We start from the raw sequence: 19,742 nt of genomic DNA on the forward strand, positions 1-19,742 counted from the left end.
ACCTTACAGGAAATATGTACGAACAATTTTTGAAAAATGATTTACCGGCTCTTTTGGAAGATATTCCTTTACAAAAAAGATTTTAAATGATTTTCCAACACGATGGTGCAACCCTTATTTTTCTTTAGTAGCTAGAAATCATTTGAATGCTAATTTCTTGAACTGGATTGGGCGTGGTGGACCAATCAACTGGCCACCACGATCGCCTGACTTATCGCCTCTTGACTACTTCTTATGGGGACATATCAAAGCTATGGTGTATAAACGTAAAGTTGATACCAAGGAAGAATTACTCGTTAGAATTCGCAACGCATTTGACAGTATAAGAAACAATCCAGACATAATTCGCAGAGCCACCACAAATATTTTACGTCGAGCAGAGTGCTGTGTGCATTGTGAAGGAGGGAATTTCAAACAGTTACTAAACTAAGGTTAGTTATTTTGTTAGCATTTATTTTTTTTTGCAATAGTAAGTGAAAATAAAAGTTTATAAAAACATGTACGTTCAGCAAGAAAAAAAGTGTAACCAATTTTGTCTATTCTTCGTACGTTATTTATTTAATTAAAAATTGATTTTCTTAAAGTTTACGTATAATTTTTATTGGCTTATTTTACATCATTATCTTAAGAAATTAATTCTTTATAAGTTTTGTTAAAGAATTTTACGTGTTTGTTACACATTTAACAAAGTTAATCTACTTGAAACCTAAATAAAACTTGTTTTTGGACACTGAATTTTGCGTATTTCTTCAGATATCTTAAAAATTACTGCAGCTAGAGGTCTGGTACTAATTTTATTCAATTTTTCAGTTCAATTTGCATAATATACATTAAATTTTACGTCCTGGGTAACGGCCAAAATAATTTAATAGGGCTCCCTTTTAACGGTGGCACTGAAATCTGGGCGAAATCTTTCACCCTGTATAGCTTGCTAACTAAGCGTTTCTGGACCTATGTGTATATGAACTTTTTTCATTATTTTCACCGTAAGAACAAGTCCTGACAGTTTCTCCGTTTCTTCATGGGACACCCTGTATTTTCAAAGCACTATGCATTGAAATACAGTTTATCTTATTTCTGCAGAAATAAGCAGTTGTTTCTACTTGGATTATTTTTTAACACATCGCACTACTGTGGCGGTTGCCAGAGACCACACCGCACGCAATGTGTTAATTTGATTTCCATTTCCAAAGCAATATGCATTGATATACCATATATCTCATTTCTGCAGAAATAAGCAGTTGCTTCTACTAGGATTATTTTTTAGCACATCAGACTACTGTGGAAGTCGCCAGTGACCACGCTGCACACAATGTGTTAAATTGATTTCCATTTATATTTTCAAACAGATTGTGGTAATTGCAAGAGCAATAAATTTCAAACTAGATGCCATGATATTATTTTCATATTAAACAATATTTAGTATTACTGTAACTTTATCAGCAATGGCTGCCAATCTGCTAGACATGTAACCACAGTTACTATTAACAGCAACTGGTGTTCATATTAAAACAATCTGTAACACGGTATTTTGAATGAATAATGTATATGTAATATATGTTTTATTTGGAAATGCAAATAAAAGAAAGATTTTTTTATGAAAAGTATGTACTATATGTAAGTATATATACACACACACACATACATACAATACTTATTTTTATCATAAAAACATTTTCTCTTTTTGAAAATCCAAATAAAACATCATATATTTATTACCGTTGCTAGTTCATTGAAAATAAGCAGGCTTATCTTTGGGGCTCACTGATCGAAAGAATAATTATTTTACACGTAATTGGAAATTTTCTATTGCACTGCAATATTTCTCAACCAGTAGAAACCATTCTAGTAATACTACAAAACAAAAATAAAAAGTGTATTATTGGCGTGTTTTTTTTTTCAAATTTATTAAGAATTCCAATAAGGAAAAAGACTTCTAGAATGTATTTTGGTTGTTTGTTCATTTTAAGTTGCATAGTCAATATGGGAAGTAGTGCTGACAATCCACATTTTCAATTCAATTCAATTCAATTCAATAATATCTTTATTCACACATTCATCAAGAATGGTTACAGAGTCAACACATGCAGTAAAAATTGATGTCATCAAGAAGTAGGTAAATTAGTTTAAAACTATTATAAATGCAAAGAGAAAATATCTTTAAAATTTGATATCAACTAACATTTCTGTAAAATAAAATATATATGAGGAGAAAATATATGAATGCATATACATACACATACATGTCTTAAATAATAGCATTAACAGAATTAAAAAACTCATTCAAACTATAAATTGTAGAGTTTATCAACAGGCTGTGCAGTCTTTTCTTCAGAGTTTTAGAGTCACATGTTTTGAAGTTTTCTGGAAGCATGTTAAAGAGTCTTGCACCGTTATAGGAAGGCTTCTTGGTGTAAAGGGTTGTTCTATGCGCTGGAAGGGATATATCATTTGCCCGTCTTGTTGTGTAGCTGTTGACGTCACCAACCCTTGGTAATCTGTCTCTTGAGGCGTGGGTGATTACCTCGATGATGTATATGGACACTACCGTGAGTATCTCAAAAGATTTAAAAGCCTCTCTACAAGATTCTTGTGGCTGTAGTCCTGCCATGATCCGCATAACCCGCTTCTGTAATACCAGGACACGATGAAGGTTGCCGGCAGATGAACTTCCCCACAGAGTTATTCCATATCGAACATGTGATTCGAACAGAGCGTGATATGCGGCTTTCAAAGCGATAGAGGTACCAATGGATTTAATCCTCTTCATTGCAAAGATTGCAGAGCTAAGCCTTGAACACAGTTGGTCGGTGTGATTGCTCCAGGAAAGGCCTTGATCCAGAGTTAGGCCTAAGTGTTTTGTGTTGTCAACTCTCTGAAGATCTGGGGGCTCAGTCAAGCATTCTTTTAATCGTCCAGAAGCGAGATATTTTGTCTTTGCAGCATTAAAAACTAGGTCGTTATTTGAGCAATATTGTTGTGCCATACTGACTGATATGAAGGTACGAATGTCCAGGTCTTCAATGGCATTGCCACTCGTTACAAGAACGGTGTCATCAGCAAACATGACTGGGTAGCTTATATTACCCAAATACTTAGGTAGGTCTGCAGTAAAAAGAACAAACAGAACCGGGCCCAACACTGAACCCTGGGGAACACCTCTTGTAACAGCCAAGGGCCCAGATCTTGCAGTCCTCTCTGTTCCATCCAGGTTTTGTTTTATTTCAACGACCTGTTCTCTTCCCGTTAAGTAACTCTCAAACCACTTGACTGTAGTCCCTCCAAAACCAAGAGATTTAATTTTGTTGATAATTAAACTATGGCCCAAACAGTCAAACGCCTTACTTAAATCAAGGAAAACACTTGTAACTGTGTTTCCTTCCTCCAAGTTGTCAATGATGTGTTCTATTAAATCGGTAAAAGCACTTGTGGTTGATCTTCCAGGGATAAACCCATGTTGTCTATCAGGCAGGAGATTGTTGAGTTTAAGGTGGTTTTGAATTCTGGTTAAAATTATTTTTTCTATGATTTTTGAAATAGTTGGGATTAGGGATATCGGCCTGAAATTTTGTAGCTCCTTTTTGCTTCCCTGCTTATGAAGGGGATAAACTTTAGATATTTTGAGTTTGCTAGGAAAAATCCCTTGAGACAAAGACTTGTTGATTATATCTGTAATGGGTAAAAATACTTCACCAATGCAAAACTTTAGCAGCTTAGAGCTCACGTCATCGATACCTGAAGAAGATGATGACTTCAGTGACATTATAGTGTTAAAAACTTCACTGAAGGAAGTGAGTCTCCATTCCATAAGTGAAGTTCCAAGAAAAGAAGTATCACTCATAACAATGGCTCTTGATTGATTGTTTTGCAGTAGAGTTTGCTCGGCTATATTGGAAAAAAAGATATTAAAGTGTTCACACAATTTGTCTGGGTCTTCTTCTACCTTTCCTCCAACATCAATCTGCCATCTTGCCCCTGCACTGTCTTTTCTTAAAATTCTCTCACTATTGATGACATTCCAGATGGCTTTAGATTTATTACTTGACTCAGCAATAAGGCTTTCATTTTCTTCCCGTCTTAGAGTTTTTAGTTTTATATCATACATTTTTTCTTGTTAAACGCATCCACTTTGTCTTGCTCACTTCCAGTTTTTTTATATTTGTCAAGCGCCAGGATGAACTCTTTTCTAAGGCTGTTAGCTTCTGGGTTGTGTAGGGCTAGAATTTTTCCTCTATTTTTTTTTCCGTATGCAAATTTTACGTGGACATGTGATGTCAAGGGCTATTGTCAGGGTATCAATAAAGTTCATGTAAGCCTCGTCTGCTGTGGCTGCCTGATAGACTCTGTCCCATGATTGAAGTGACAGGATGTCCTTGAAGTGCTGGAGGTTGTCAGGATTAAATTGTCTGTGAGTAGTTCTAAAAGCTTCATTTTTCTTTATTGGGGCGTCAACGTAGCAAAGCTGTCCCATATGATCTGAAAGGCCCGTATTTTCCACTATGACTTTTACTCTGTCAGTGTTAAGATTGGTGCAGACAATGTCAATGGAAGTAGCAGAGGTATTAGTGACTCTTGTAGGAGGCAACGGTATTCTGGTTACATCGAAGGTGGCGAGTGCTTCGCATAATGCTACATTTTCTCTTGATGGAAGCAAGCAATTTACATTGATATCACCAACAATACAAATTCCACTGTTGTCACAAGGAAGCAAGCTGAGGGTATCAGTTAACAGGGCCAAGGCATTGTCAAGAGGAGCACTGGGTGGTCGATATATCCCAAGAATGTATAAACATGATTTCCTATCGAATGTTATCCTGATTGAAGACATTTCACATACGAGTTCTTCTGAATGGTCAGCAATATTAACACTCTCCACCTCATTAGCCATGTCAGTGTGCTTGTAGATGGCAACACCACCTTTCCTGTGACTCTCTCTGCAAAATGCAGTTACCAGACAGTAGTCCACCAAGCATACATTTTTCAAAGTTAATTCACTTAGTCCATGTTCTGTGAGGACAACTAAATCGGGCTTGTGGATGTGTAAAAAGTGATTTAATCTATCGATTTTATTGCACAGCCAATCTATGTTCTGATGGAAGATTTGAATCTTGTCTTTAAATTTGAATTCAGGAAGATTCTGCATCGAGTTTTGCTTCTTTGAGTTGGGTCTAAAAAAGTCTGGGTTTCTGAAGAGTTTGAATTTTGGAGTGGTGATTTAATTGTTAGTACGGGTTGACAGCATAATTTTGGATCCACCGTGACATTCAGTTTTTTTGACAGGGTTTGGCTGGCTCCCTCAGTGGCAGTTTGATTCAGTTTTTTGGACAGGGTTTGGCTGGCTCCCTCAGTGGCGGTTTGATTCAGTTTTTTGGACAGGGTTTGGCTGGCTCCCTCAGTGGCAGTTTGATTCAGTTTTTTGGACAGGGTTTGGCTGGCTCCCTCAGTGGCAGTTTGATTCAGTTTTTTGGACAGGGTTTGGCTGGCTCCCTCAGTGGCAGTTTGATTCAGTTTTTTGGACAGGGTTTGGCTGGCTCCCTCAGTGTCGGTTTGATTCAGTTTTTTAGACAGGGTTTGGCTGGCTCCCTCAGTGGCGGTTTGGTTAAGATTATCATATGTAGTCTGGTTGGATAAAACATGAAGCTTGTCGATATAATCATTAAAAAACTCCTCGTAAGTTTCTCCCTCTCTAAGCACCTGTGCAGTAAATGGAGGTGACTTCATTTCCTTGCCATGCGCTTCCGACAGATGAGTTTTGTGTTTGTTCTCTGTAGGTTTGTCTAACTCTATTAAATCATAAAGTGTGTTCACAGGATGCTTTATTTTCTCACTACCTGAGTGGGAATTTTGGGATTTTTTTATTTCAAAGTTTTTTCCACGTGACTTTTTTCTTATTTGAATCGGAAAGGTTCCATCTTCATAAGTGTGTATAATGGGAGCTACTAAGTGAGTTGTTGGTTTATCACCATCATCATCAGTTGACTCCATTGCATCATGAGATATCTTGTTGATGTCAAGCGTCTGACACTTAAGTCTGGCTTCCCGATTTTTTGCTGCCTGAAGGGATATACTAAACAGATTCTTTCTTTTGGTTTTATTTTTTGAATCTGTGCTAGATTTTTTCACATGGAAGTTCTTGCCAGAAGAACTGTCCCTGTGACCACTTCGGGGAATGCAAGGTGAAGAGTGTTTTGTAGGCATAATGTTTTCAAAGTTGTTACAACATTGATGGTGAATACCGTCTGACAGTTTCTGAATTGTTTGCTCCATTTGGTCTTGTCGTTTCTTTAGAAGCAGAATTTCCAAGTACACTGATGAGGATTGTGCTACTAAAGGGGAGTTGCTGTCATCAGAAGTTTGTGTGGAAGCAGATTTAGTTGACTCAGGATCGTTATTTTCAAATTTAGTACTCTTCTGAAGTGTCAAAATAGTCATTTCCAAATTTTTAATTTTTGTTAAATTCAAATCAATAAGTTTTTGAGATTTTATGTCTTGTTCTTCAAAAAGGTTCTGCAGTTCCAGTTGAAATTCCTTTTCTTTATTAAGTTGGAGTTCAGAGTCTCTCAGTTCTTGGCTGAGTGATTCTATCTTGTTAATGTGGTTCTTTTCATTTTCCTCCAATTCTTCTAACTTTTCTTCTGTCCTAGCTATTGTGGCAACCAATCTAAGATTTTTTTCCTCCAAAAGCTTATTTTTTTTCCAAAAGAGTTGTTCCTATCTTGGCAGCCATTTCCAGTTTGTCCTCTTTATTTGTTATGTCTTCCAGGAAATTACTTTCAACTAGACTATTTTCTATGTCCGCTAATGAGTTGTTGAGAGAATTTGTTCTATTATGTAGGTAGGGGAAATTTTGAGGCCTGTTACTCATGTATGACTTAAGTGGAGAGTCAGCAGAACGGATTTCAAGTTCACTATGTAGGCTGATTTCTTGCCTTTGTGATACCTCTTGCTGCTGCCTTGTGGAAACAGTGCAGCCATTGCAGGTCCAGACATTAGCACCCTCTATTTTCAGTTCCTTAAGACGCTTGTCTGTGACATTTGCACATCCCGCATGGTACCAGTTACAGCAGGGACCAGTGCATTTAATTCCAGAATATTTTACTCCGATCCCACAGAGACCACATGGGTATTTAGGGGTGCTTGCTTTGGATTTTATCATTGTGGAAAATCAGACTCAGTTGTTTAAAATATAATTTTCCACATTTCCTTATGTAATGAAAATTAATAAAATTGATGCTAATTTTAAAAAATATATTAGAATGGAATATTCTAAAGAGTCAAATTGTCCAAAAGTGGATTGTCAGTATTGTATAATTGTGGTTGATTAGATGGCAATCAAAGCCTTGTCAACAATGTATACAGTGCAGCCAGCCGTATGCATAGCTGTAGTAACAGTTGTAATATAGAGTTGAGGTAGGCTCTGTAGGAATGCGTGCCAATGCAGAGTCAGCACAGGTGTTGAGTTGCTGCCTCCACAGTGCTGGTGTGATTGTCGCTGTTGCAAATGATTAAGACCTCACTGCCAGCTGTATAGCAGTTAATAATGTTGCGTTGGAAGTTTAGACGTCTTAGTTGATGAGTTGGCCTCTGACGTCACTTATGAATATTTGTGTGGCAAGTTGATAATGTAGTTATACTTAGTTAAAAATAGTGCATTTATTTACTTGTTGTCAGTGGAAAAAATAAATATCAGTAGTGCTATAAAATAATTAAATTAGTTAGAGAAGTGCTTGAGTTTGTTATATTATGTAATATATCTTGAAAAGATTGTTGCAGTTGTTGATCTAGTTCGTGATGTTACTTAAAGTTTTCTTGGATTTTTATTGTCTTCAAGGTATTTAAATGTTTCTTAAATAGATGATACTAAACTTACAGTTTAGAAGTATTGATTGGTGTGTAGTTAAGTTGGTACTTTGTTGATTTTCCCACTTAAACTTCACTAAAATGTAGGATCACTTTCACACTAGATGATGGGTGTCCGCCATGTTGGTTGAATCCCCTGTGTTGATTTTATAGACACTGTGATCACTGTATAACTGTTGACAGTGTATTGAGTACTAAATTACTGTTTACAGTGTATTGAGTACTATACTACTGTTGACAGTGTATTGAGTACTATATTACTGGTGACAGTGTATTGAGTACTATATTACTGTTGACAGTGTATTGAGTATTATATTACTGTTGACAGTGTATTGAGTACTATATTACTGTTGACAGTGTATTGAGTACTATATTACTGTTGACAGTGTATTGAGTACTATATTACTGTTGACAGTGTATTGAGTACTATATTACTGTTGACAGTATCTATGGAAACTGTTAACCCGTTAAAGGGAGTGGAGGGAGGGACTTATCTCAGGTTTGAGTTTAGAGGATTTCTTGATTTTGTTATACACTGAAGTGCCCATTTCTATCTTCTTAACTATGAGGGATTGCAGTCTTATGGTAATGATTTTAATATTCTGGATTTGAAACAGTTATTGAAGTCTGTGATGTTCTGGATTGCAGCATGTTGGGGGACTGGCAGTGAAAATGTTCAAACTTGTGTAAATATATGTACTTTCAATCAGTGAACCCTAGAAGCTAGTTTTCAAGATGTTTGCTGATTTTTTTATCAACTAGTAACAATTCCTGGCTTTTAGCCCTATTTATTCAAACCTATTATGTTCATTACAATGTAGAGAAAAATATAGCCAAGAAAATCAAACACAATCAAGAAACTATCTTGTTATTTTATTTGGTAATGAATTTTCAAGTAAATCTTGACAAAATTACTTTATAGCTTTTACTTTCTTAAAACAAAAGACAAAACAAGAAAAATTGCTTAGCACTCAGAGGGTTAAAGATGTTAGTAAATTAACAAAGTGCTTATAAAAATGTCTCTTAACTTAATAAAGAAAATGTTTTACCAGTTTTTCATTTAGGCCTAAGTCCAAACAAGCCCAAGCCTACGTTAGACCCAAACTGGTGGAAGAACTCACAATAGCCGTCACTTGCGAGGATCCTGCCTGCTGGTTACTGCTTCCCATTTTCCGTTTTCCCCTGACCAAAACGGCCTGAAAGCAGGAGGATCTACCCATGGATTTGCTTGTCTTACCACAAGTTAAAAATAATAGACTGAATAAAGTAAAATGTAGGCAACAAAAAAATACATAAAAACATTAATAACAATTTTGAGGTGAGACCATTTCTTACACTCGACCATTCATTTACATATTTGTTTCAATAAAAATAGCGAAATATAATATAAAATGTGAAGAAAAACTTGTCTTTTTCCAACGGAGATAACAATATGCTAACTTTCTGATTACATTGACAATAACACATGCATAGGACATTTTTCACATGTCTATTCAGATGTGCAATGAAGATTTTACAATGTCACAATTATTTTTTAATTGGTTTGCAATATTTACTATTTACTAATGTTTGTAATAGCTGTTGCAATTTAGTTCCAATAGGTCTAGTTGACAGTTAAGTCACTCATTAATATTTGTTCCATTGGTGTTTTTTCCAAAGTCTCTTTTCTACAATCATCATAGTAAACATTGGATCAAATGTATATGGGTTCTAGTAACAGCTTAAGTGTGCATACTGACAAGTGATGAGATAAAGGATTCAATTATTTGGGGGTGTTGATTTTTTGGAATATGTTGACAGTTGAACAGATTTACTTAAAATTTAAACACTATGAAAATATTTTAAATTTCTTAGTCCATCAGTTTTATACCATATAGTAAAAAATATCATCAGAATTGTGAAAAAACTTTTTATCTGATTACTTAATGCCTTTGGCTTATATTTATTTTTTCATAAAACTTCTCCAAAACGTTTTATGTAATTTTATGTCACTTTTAATATATTTTTAAACAATTTTTAAAAGAAAATCAGTGCAATTTTCTTACCAAAACTGATATTTTAAACTTTATGTTTGAATGTTTTACAGTTTGTTTTTGTTAATCATGCTAGTTTACTGTGGACACCTTACAAGTATAAAAACACCGGCTTCATCAAAATTTCAAATGGTCGGAAGAAACCCAGTTGAGATAAAGCCATAAAAATTGGAACATTATCTTATTTCTAAGAAAGAATATATTATAACAAGTTTTATCAAAATCTGAAGTAGTGACAGATCCTACTTTTGCTAAATAATTTAATATAGAATGGACAGACCATCCTTAGACACAGGTACCAACTCAATGCTTTAAGTAATGCTTCAGAATCTGACTAAAGAAGTAAATAAACAAAGACTTTACAAAAATGAAAGAAATGTTATAGGACTAAAGTCTACTTTAAATATTAACAAAACAACAAACTTCAATTAACCAAAGATACAAATTCTATTACCAATGAAAACCTTACTGTATAGTTTTGTTGTAACATCAATACTTGAATACTTAATGTATCTTAGTGATATGCAATGTTTTATTGAAACCTCCCCAATGTCAGCTTTGCAGCAATTAAAAGACCTGAAAACCTACCATACTATACTAACATGCATTTGCTCCTTCTATAGTAATAACTAATTATTACCATTTTTCTTACAGAAACATATTTTTCAATAGAAATATACTTATTTAAGAACTGAAATTTTTAAAATAGGAGTGAAATCATTGAAAAAATTAGTTTAATGAATTATTGAGTAATAGTATTAAAACCTGTATACAAATACATAATAGTAAGATTTCTTCTTGAACCATGCATCTGAGCTCATTGATATGTAACAAAACAATCTATTGTTAAATTTAAATAAAAAAGGGTAAATTAAATTTAGTTTAAAAACTTAATTGTTACTGAGATACTTAATCACAATCTCAGTAATCTAATCAACTTTTCTCATATTTAATAACCAAACTGCCAACAGAGCCAAAAGTTGTTGCTAGTAATCTGTGATCCTCTTATGTCTGCTAACTGTTAGTAAGGTTTGTTAAGTTTATAGGGCAGTGACTAAAGAATACCATGGACTGATAATGTGAGCTTTGGTTGAAGCCACGATCCCATGTGGTGAGGATGACACCGCATGAGTCATCCACTACCAAGTGTTGTCCCGGTATTAGTCAGTGAGTCAGTGATAAAGACTGACTAACTATTTTATATGAGGAACTGTCAACTAGTGTCGATAGTATTACATTGTTATTGTGATGTTTATTGTTATTAGTATAGAGTATTTATAAATTTCTCATCTAGTCAATATTTCCTAAACTTAATTGTAAGATGAACAAAAAAATGTCCAATGTGTGTGTTTGTATAGATAAAAATAAAAAATGCTGAGCGGTCACAATTGACTTTCTTTACTCCTGAAACTAAATCTATACGTGAGAACTCAGCACTTGACAAGGAAAGGTGACCCATACTTAGTGTGTAGTGTATGTACTGCAATTCTACAAAATAGTGTTGGTTTTCAGTTCAGATGTTTTTCTACCTAACATTACCGTTTATACTTCTAGTAGGGTATATTTTTTAATATGTTGTTGTTTTTTAAGTATATTTAGCTCTAAATAAATATAATATAAAGGGGAAAACCTTAATATTCTTGATTAAAGTTATTTTGCATATAGTTTTGCCATGATTTCTCACATTCACTGTGGTTTTATTTCTCAAGGATTTTTATTTTGGTGATAGGTTCTGCAGCATTCCTTGTTTGTTTTATTTGTCTCTTGTACCTATACTCATTTTATGACCATGTTAGGAGAAAAAAGATCATAGTGAGTTTGTGGAATTAGGGATTGAGAAAATCGAACAGCACAAAAATAGAAATTTCAACTCAACTATAAGTTCTTTAACAGTATCAATGAAGCATGGCATATTAAAATGTGAAAAGCGGGTAGTATTTCAGCCAGTAGGACCTCCGAGAGGTGCAGAATTGGCAACTCCCATAATGTCTACGGTATTAAAGTTGCCAGTCTATGGTATTCCTTGGTCGCTGTAGTAGGGCTATGAATCAATAATAGTGATGTACATCCTCACATTCCCTCAACTTAGAATACTATTGGCAGAACCAGTATTAATTCGATATTTTAATGGTGTAAAAAGTCATAGCCAGCAACTAAATATATTGCTGTAACATAGATTTTGAAGACAACTTGTCACTTCTACAGATTTCAGTAAATATTCAAAGTCAACTACAATGTACAACGTGAAAGACTAATTCTGCCGAAATGGTGGCAATTATTTCAAACCCCAACACAGTTTTTTCATAACATCCCAAAAACTTTATACAATCATTAAAAAACATATATTTTACATGAAACCCTGATATTAAAAATTTAAAGACAAAACTAAACAACAATAAATTTCAAAAATGAGAAGAGCATACCAGGGCCACGGTATTTCTTCAGCTGGAGGAAGACTTGTCTCATCCTCTGGCTATTGATGGCACTGATTTCACTATGATTCACCATAGGCACAGGATAATCACGGCCAATTACACAATTTGAAGCTTTCTGAACATCTTCTGAGGCCGTCCAAGGGTCATGTATGTGTTCAGTCGGGAAGTTCTTAAGAACTGGCAAGTATTTCCTGCAATCAGAATCCAACAAAATATATAAAATTACTAACCTTGAAAGGTTAATATACCTACAGCAAATAAAATGAGAAGTCAGTACAGTTGAGTTTGATATTAAGCTCTGTTACACAGTTCCCAATATGGTTTGGACTGGTACAAAACTATATGTGCAATTCCAAGTGAGGTGATGTATTGAAATAATTTATCAAAACTTGAAGCTGTAATTCCCAATAGGTAGTTAAGCCTGGGCATTAAACACAGTACCAAAGGTCATTCTTGATTGCATCTAGAGTACTCTCAGAAACAAGCTCAATCAGATGTTGATTCCTGTGCATGCCGCCTCTTCCATTACCATCTATCATAAATATTCTACAATCCATATTTTCTTAAGTCCTTGCTGGACATGAATTTCTTCATTCATTTACCTTTATTTGCTTTTAGGCAGTAAACATCCAAGCCAATCTTAGTTGTAAAGTTCTTAGACAGTTCAGTCACTCAGACTTTGTAATAAGAACAGGTATGGTATCAGGTAAGAGTTGATTTAGAAAAAAATCATTAGAGGAATCAGAATGCCATTAAAGAGCACCTCTAACTTTTTATTTTACCTCAGTCTTGGGAACATACAAAATCACTGTTCTCTGACTATATGTAAAAAATTATCAATAAAAACTTTAAAGAAAGCATGTTTTTAAACGTTTTATAATTCTAGGAGATCTATTATCAATTAAATTTTTGTGTAAGTCACAAGGCTCACCTTATGAACTCTCCATTGGGATCAGCTTTTCTACCAAATCGAACTGGACAGTAACAACTAAAGAATTGTTGGAAGAAGGAGCTGTTTGAATGCCACATCCAGGATCCTGCATTCACTGACCAGTCAGCATCAAGAAGTAAATCTTCAAAGACCTTTAAAGAGAAATAATATTAATAGTAAGTAAAACTTTATAGTATGTGTTTCAACTTAGGTACACCTGGAAAAACTATTTTTATTATAATATGGGAAGACTAGTTACAGAAACACTATTTTAACATGATGTCTTCAGACTTTTATGCATTCCTTGGTTATAATTTATGAGAATTATTTCAATTTTTATAAACTTCAATGTTTGTTTATGATGTATGGTATATATGTTAATAGGCCAATGAGCTTCTATCCAAGATTTGGAAAATATAATTTGTTAAGAGGAAACTATTATCTATGGATCGCTTCTCACCCATTTATCCATCCATCCTCCCATTTGAAGTCATACTAAACTCTTTATTACGAGGATTTCTGAAAATAACAAGACTCAGTGGTCATTATTATCACTACATTAAAACAGTATTTTTTATCCAGGACATCTATAAACTCATTTTTGCATGGCAATATTATCACCACCCATCATGTAACAGGTAATGTAGATTTTTATAAACAACATAATCAGAAGCAAACAAGGACTAAATAATGTGAAGAGTTGCACACATTCAATTCCCACATAAGAAAAGATTAAAGAAAAAATGTACTATTGTTAAACAATTTTAAAACCCCTTCTATTAAATTTAAAACACAATATAATTTATAACGGTGGACACATATTTTCTTTGGACTACTACACAATGACAAGGCTACTCAAATAACAATAACAAATTTATTGTAAACTGTATCTTATTTTCAATAAGCCTTGAGAAGCTGTTCAGTTCAATATGGCCAGTAATTTTTCTACATAACTGGTTGTATTTTTAGAAGAGTCACAATTAAAATTGTTGCAGCTTACATTGAGGGTTTGGCTGGGGTTTTTTTTAAATCTAGAAACAACATACTATCTTCAAATATTTTCTTCAATGTGTCATTACAATATATAAGCACATAACTCAATTACATAACTAAATTAGCAATAAAATAAAAGCAGAATCTAGAAAACAGTGTGCTATATTAGTAGAAACAAAAAGAAAATGATAGAATAAAAAAATTAATTATTCGATAAGTAAAACATAACATAAAGGAATTGCATAAACGTAAAAACCAATAAATTACAGTTACATTAAAACATTTTAATTACTGTTATTTCTACATTTTAGAAAATCCAGCCCTCAATGTAAAATGTCTATGATTTTAATTAAGAGGCTCCTTTTAGAATTCTATTATTTAGGTACTAACTAATTGATAAAGTTACTTAGAAAAATTACTGACAATATTAAATTTCCCAGCTCTCCCAGAGTCATACTACAAGGCTTTTTGAAAACAAGAAAAGGTGCTTAGAGAGAAGATAGGCCTAACAAGCATTATCTGCCAGGAATAGCATTTTCGGAAAAGATTGGCATTCACAAACAATAATTTAAAACAATTATGATTTAAACTAATGATAATGATAATTAAGTAAAAAAAGTTAGGTATTATGTCAGACAGATACAATTATGACAAATAAAACTGTTGTGGACTCCAGACAAATTTATTTTAAGTAAAATTTTAAAAAAATTAACATTTAAATATCTTTTTTTAATGTTTACTTTAGTCTATTGCAACAGAATTGTTATCTATTGACAAATAAAAAAAAACTGTAATTAAGTGTAAAAGTCGTGGTATCGATACTGCTGAGAATGAAATAAATAATTATAAATAAACGTCTATTCATTCCATTAAAACATTGTACAATGGCTATTACATGAAATATAGATACAAAATAGTTTATAAATAATGCAATACAAAACAACATTTAGGTATAAAGTAAAGGAATCAACCCATTCCTTATCATATTAAAAAAAACCATGTAAAATTAACAGATTTTAGGAAACATATTAAGGTCAAGAAGGAAAATGTATCAATAAAATAAACGTATAAATACAACGTGCACATATATAAAAATCAGTTTAATGAAAAGGAAGATGGATGTTTTGCATGCTAAATAAAATTATTGATTATAATAAAATGTGATTGTTTAATCATGTTATTATTCCAATATTTTGAAGTAACTTAATTGCTGTTTTAAACATTGAATCTTCAATAATCCAATCAATGAATTTATTTTTATAAGACTTTTTACAAGTATTAACGTCAGTATTGCAGCACAACGCTGTCTAGATATTCTTATAACTATAAATTACAGATAAACTATTACATTTAAAATTCATACTTTTTTAGAAGTTGATGTATGTTAAGGTGTAAAAAGTTTTTAAACAATTCCTACAATTATTTAAAACTAATTACTTAAATTAAATGACAATTAAAAGATTTAAAACAATGGCATTAATTCTAAAATTACTACAATTCAACAATTAATCAAATATGTATAAATAAACTAACAATAACAACAACTAAAGGTTAGACAAATTTAAAATAACACAACAAAAAACTAGTAAAGGGTTGAGACAAAACATTAAAGTGTAAACAATTCTCAAAAAGCAATTAGACCAACTACAAAAAACTCTTGAAGGCTGTAAAAAGGATTAACCTGTAACCCCCTATAAAGCTCCTTTCTGAAAATTAAGTCAGGATAATTATCAACAAATGGAATTAATTTATTGAAAACTTTTAATGAAATTACTTTATGACTCTTCATAGTTTTACTAAGATGGTTAAATTCAATTTCTAAATTATTTTGACTCTTGATATTGTGGTTATAAATATTGGATCTGAAGTACAATTTACCTGGATTTTTCATAATGCACACTATCAAATAAAAAATATACAAATTGATTACCATTCCTGAGCTAAGGAAAGGGGCCTACAGTGGTCTAAGGGGTTTGACTTAAAATTTCATTTATCCTATTGCAATCACCCCATTACCCCATAGTATGATACCATACCTCAATAGAAACAACTTGCATCCATCAATGGACTATGACGGTGCATACAATGACACAGTCATAATTTTATTTAAAAGGAAGACATCTCTTTTCTGTCATAATGTGTAAATACTAAACAGAAAAATCTTCCATTTATGCTTCAAGAACACAAAACTTGTTTGAATTTTACTTATTGAAACAATACCAAACAAAATGAAAACAAACACAGTAACAAAAATTAACCTTAAAATCACCTTCATGCCTTCTTCCCATGAGATCCACAAGTCCCCCCGGGTTAGAAAGCAGGCAACTGCATGCCGCGACAGATGGTGAATCCACCCTTCCTGCCGTAGTTGAACCATGATTGCATCAATCCACGGGAAGCCAGTCTTTCCCTAAATGAAACAAATTAAGAATAACAATTAAACTGGAAAAGTAGTGCTAAACACAACTTTAATGAATAGAAACTTCCTAATAAATGCGTAAAATTCAGAATCAAAATTGTAAAGTCCATTTGAAAACAAGCTTTACGTTGAGCCTTAGTGGTGTATAATTATTAAAATATTGCAAACATAATTTCAAATATTAATTAAAATGATTACTAAATACTTATTAGAATAGAAAAATGTAATAAAGTTAAACTATATATATATATACAGGGTCTGTATAATAAGTAACCGGACTGACTTCAGGAAAATTTTATTGGCAAAATATGTACAATTTTTCTTTAGAAATCTTCAAAGTAGTCCCCAATGGAGTCGATAACACGCTGATACCGTATTTTCCAATCCCTGAACGCTTCCTGGAAGTCGGCAACGTCGATGTTGTCTAGAGCCCTCGTTGTAGCACGTTGAACGTTTTCCAGAGTCCCGAACTGCGTCCCCTTAAGGTGTCTCTTGATCTTGGGGAACAGAAAGAAGTCCGGTGGTGCCAAATCCGGGCTGTAAGGAGGCTGTGGCAACGTTGCCCTCGACTGTTTTGCCAACTGTTCGGTGACGAGCAGGCAGATGTGCGAGGGTGCATTGTCGTGATGGAGAATCCACGAATCGGCAATCTCCGGACGGACTCGGTGAACCCAGGCGGTTAGTCGACGGAGCACCTCTCTGTAGTACTGGCCATTTACAGTTTGACCGGGTGGCACAAACTCTTTGTGAACAATGCCTTTCACGTCAAAGAAAGCAATGAGCATCGATTTCACCTTCGATTTGCTCATGCACGCTTTTTTCGGTCGTGGTGACGCCGGTGTGTGCCACTCCGAACTCTGCCGCTTCGTCTCAGGATCGTATTAAAAAACCCACGTCTCGTCTCCTGTAATAACGTGGTTGAAAAACTCTGGTTCGGTTTGCAGTCGATCAAGGATTTCCGAAGCGACAGCAACACAACGCTTCTTTTGCTCATCAGTCAGGTGTTTGGGTACCAGCTTCGCGCAGATCTTCCTCATGCCCATATCATTCTTAATAATGTTTTGAACGGTCATCTTATCAATTCCGACCTCATCTGCGATAGCCCGAATGCTCTGACGACGATCACTGTTCAACACATCACGCACTTTTTGCACATTTGTGTCCGTGTGACTCGTTGATGGAGGACCGACGCGCTGTTTGTCATGGACGTCATCGCGGCCCTCCCGGAAATTTTTGTGCCACTGAAACACCTGAGTTCTGGACAGAGCATCCTCACCGTAAGCCTCTTGAATCATTTGAAGAGTTTCCGTGGGCGTTTTCTTGAGTTTGACACAAAATTTAATGCTAAAACGTTGCTCGATCGTACTCTCCATTTTCAATCCGACGGGGTAACTAAACATGCACTCCGCTCTCGCTCGATACTAACTCTCCAAGCGCTTGGAGGCAACTGCTGCAGCCCGGTTCCCTTTCACTAGACCCCCCACCACCACTACAGCACCAGATACCGGTTAGCAGACGCTTTGACGGAGCGGGGCAGGCTCAGTCCGGTTACTTATTATACAGACCCTGTATATATATATATAAATATATCAAAGTGAAACCAACAAATAGAAGTAATATACAAGATGAATCAGAACCTTCTTTATTCATTATTTTGTACAGAGTTTTTTAACTGAACCATGTCATAAAAACTTATTATATTTATTAAAAATATTATTAAAATTATTCACATTTATTAAAAAGTTAACGAACATTAATAAAATGGTCATCAGTATTATATACAATGGTTATTTGTGCAAGAAATTGTTTTGTATTTGTATTTCGTAATGTCAGTAATATTTTGTATACCTTGTGGTAAACAACTGAAATATCATAATCCAACACAGGAAGGTTATTTAGTGGACTGATTGTTTTGATGAGAAGATATTAATTCTATTATCAGACCAACAATTTAGGATTTAGGACCTTATTATTACCTAGAAGGTCCTTAAGTATAGATTATGTAATCAGTATGCGGAGACTGTTAAACATATTTTGGATTGTAAGAGGCTACAGGTTAGAAGGACCAAATTTGGAATCTCAGAGCCAGGTGATGAATTTGATCTCAATATTGGATGGAAACTCTTATACCTCATAGATGATACAGAGGTATGCAGCCTCAACTAACAGAAACTAGAGTGCACAATAAACTTAGGATGACGCGCTGAAAATTAGCTTGTTAGAAGATACATTCTAGTATCCTCATGGGAGTTGTCAAAAGTAGCCTTTAATCCTAGACCCTGGTAAGGATCCGGGGCCATATTTTAATCCACCATCACACACTTTCACTCAATTCCGTCTTCCTTTCTTCTGAAAACCTTGGAGAAGATCTTGTTGAGGTATGCTTGAGAGGGAGCCTTGCTGGCTCATACTCTGCACTGCAATAAACACACTTACAAATTAGATTGTGGATCTGCTCTTCAATAATTGACGAGTTGAACCGCGGAAATGACAGAGGACAAAAAAATTTAGCACTCAGCTCCTTTTTAAACATCTAAGGAACTTTAGAGAGGAATAAAATTTCTACCATCATCAATGTGGTTAGAGGGCAAGGATGGGATGATATTTTCTATGGCTGGGTGACGGCTCTGCTTCAAACAAGGCAAGTTACTGTCTCTTTTCATGGTGAGTGTCACAGCTACTACCACAAAGAGATGTCCACAGGAAGTAGTAGTAGTGTCTCCTCTACTATGGATTCTGGTGGTGAATTGTCTGCTCTATAACCTGAAGGGTTGGTGTTTCAGTTTTTTCTCTTTAAAGTGATGTTTCTTTCGCCAAGAGAAGAAAGATGGAAATCATCCGACTCCTGAGAATGCAAGGAATTAATGCTACAGGTGAAGTAATTCTGGGTTATTTTGGGCCACAGACTTCATTGGGATCCGAATCTTAATAAGGTGAGACGATAGTAAATGGGTTCTGCTATATGGGCAGTGCTATTAGCAGTTGCCCCTGGATCCACTCTGCATTGTTTGTTACTCCCTCGGCCAATAGACCTGCACATTCGGATGGTAGCTAGAAAGAGTGCATATCAT

The 19,742-nt window shown here is 34.4% G+C and overlaps 1 protein-coding gene across 3 annotated transcripts in view; it reads right to left on the reverse strand.

Moving 5' to 3' along the window:
* LOC124359290 (cryptochrome-1-like) overlaps positions 1-19,742 on the reverse strand; it is a 77,857-nt gene that overhangs the window by 21,495 nt on the left and 36,620 nt on the right. For 2 of the 3 annotated variants that reach the window (XM_046811909.1, XM_046811908.1), the window contains exons 8-10: positions 16,522-16,662; positions 13,260-13,411; positions 12,317-12,519 (exon numbers count right to left, since the gene is read on the reverse strand). In XM_046811909.1, the coding sequence (XP_046667865.1) occupies positions 12,317-12,519; positions 13,260-13,411; positions 16,522-16,662 (496 nt within the window). Of the gene's footprint in view, positions 1-8,909; positions 9,057-12,316; positions 12,520-13,259; positions 13,412-16,521; positions 16,663-19,742 lie in introns of all 3 variants that reach the window. The other variant, XR_006922140.1, reaches the window with a different exon arrangement.

This window comes from Homalodisca vitripennis, chromosome 4 (genome assembly GCF_021130785.1).
Source record: "Homalodisca vitripennis isolate AUS2020 chromosome 4, UT_GWSS_2.1, whole genome shotgun sequence".
NCBI lineage: Eukaryota > Metazoa > Arthropoda > Insecta > Hemiptera > Cicadellidae > Homalodisca > Homalodisca vitripennis.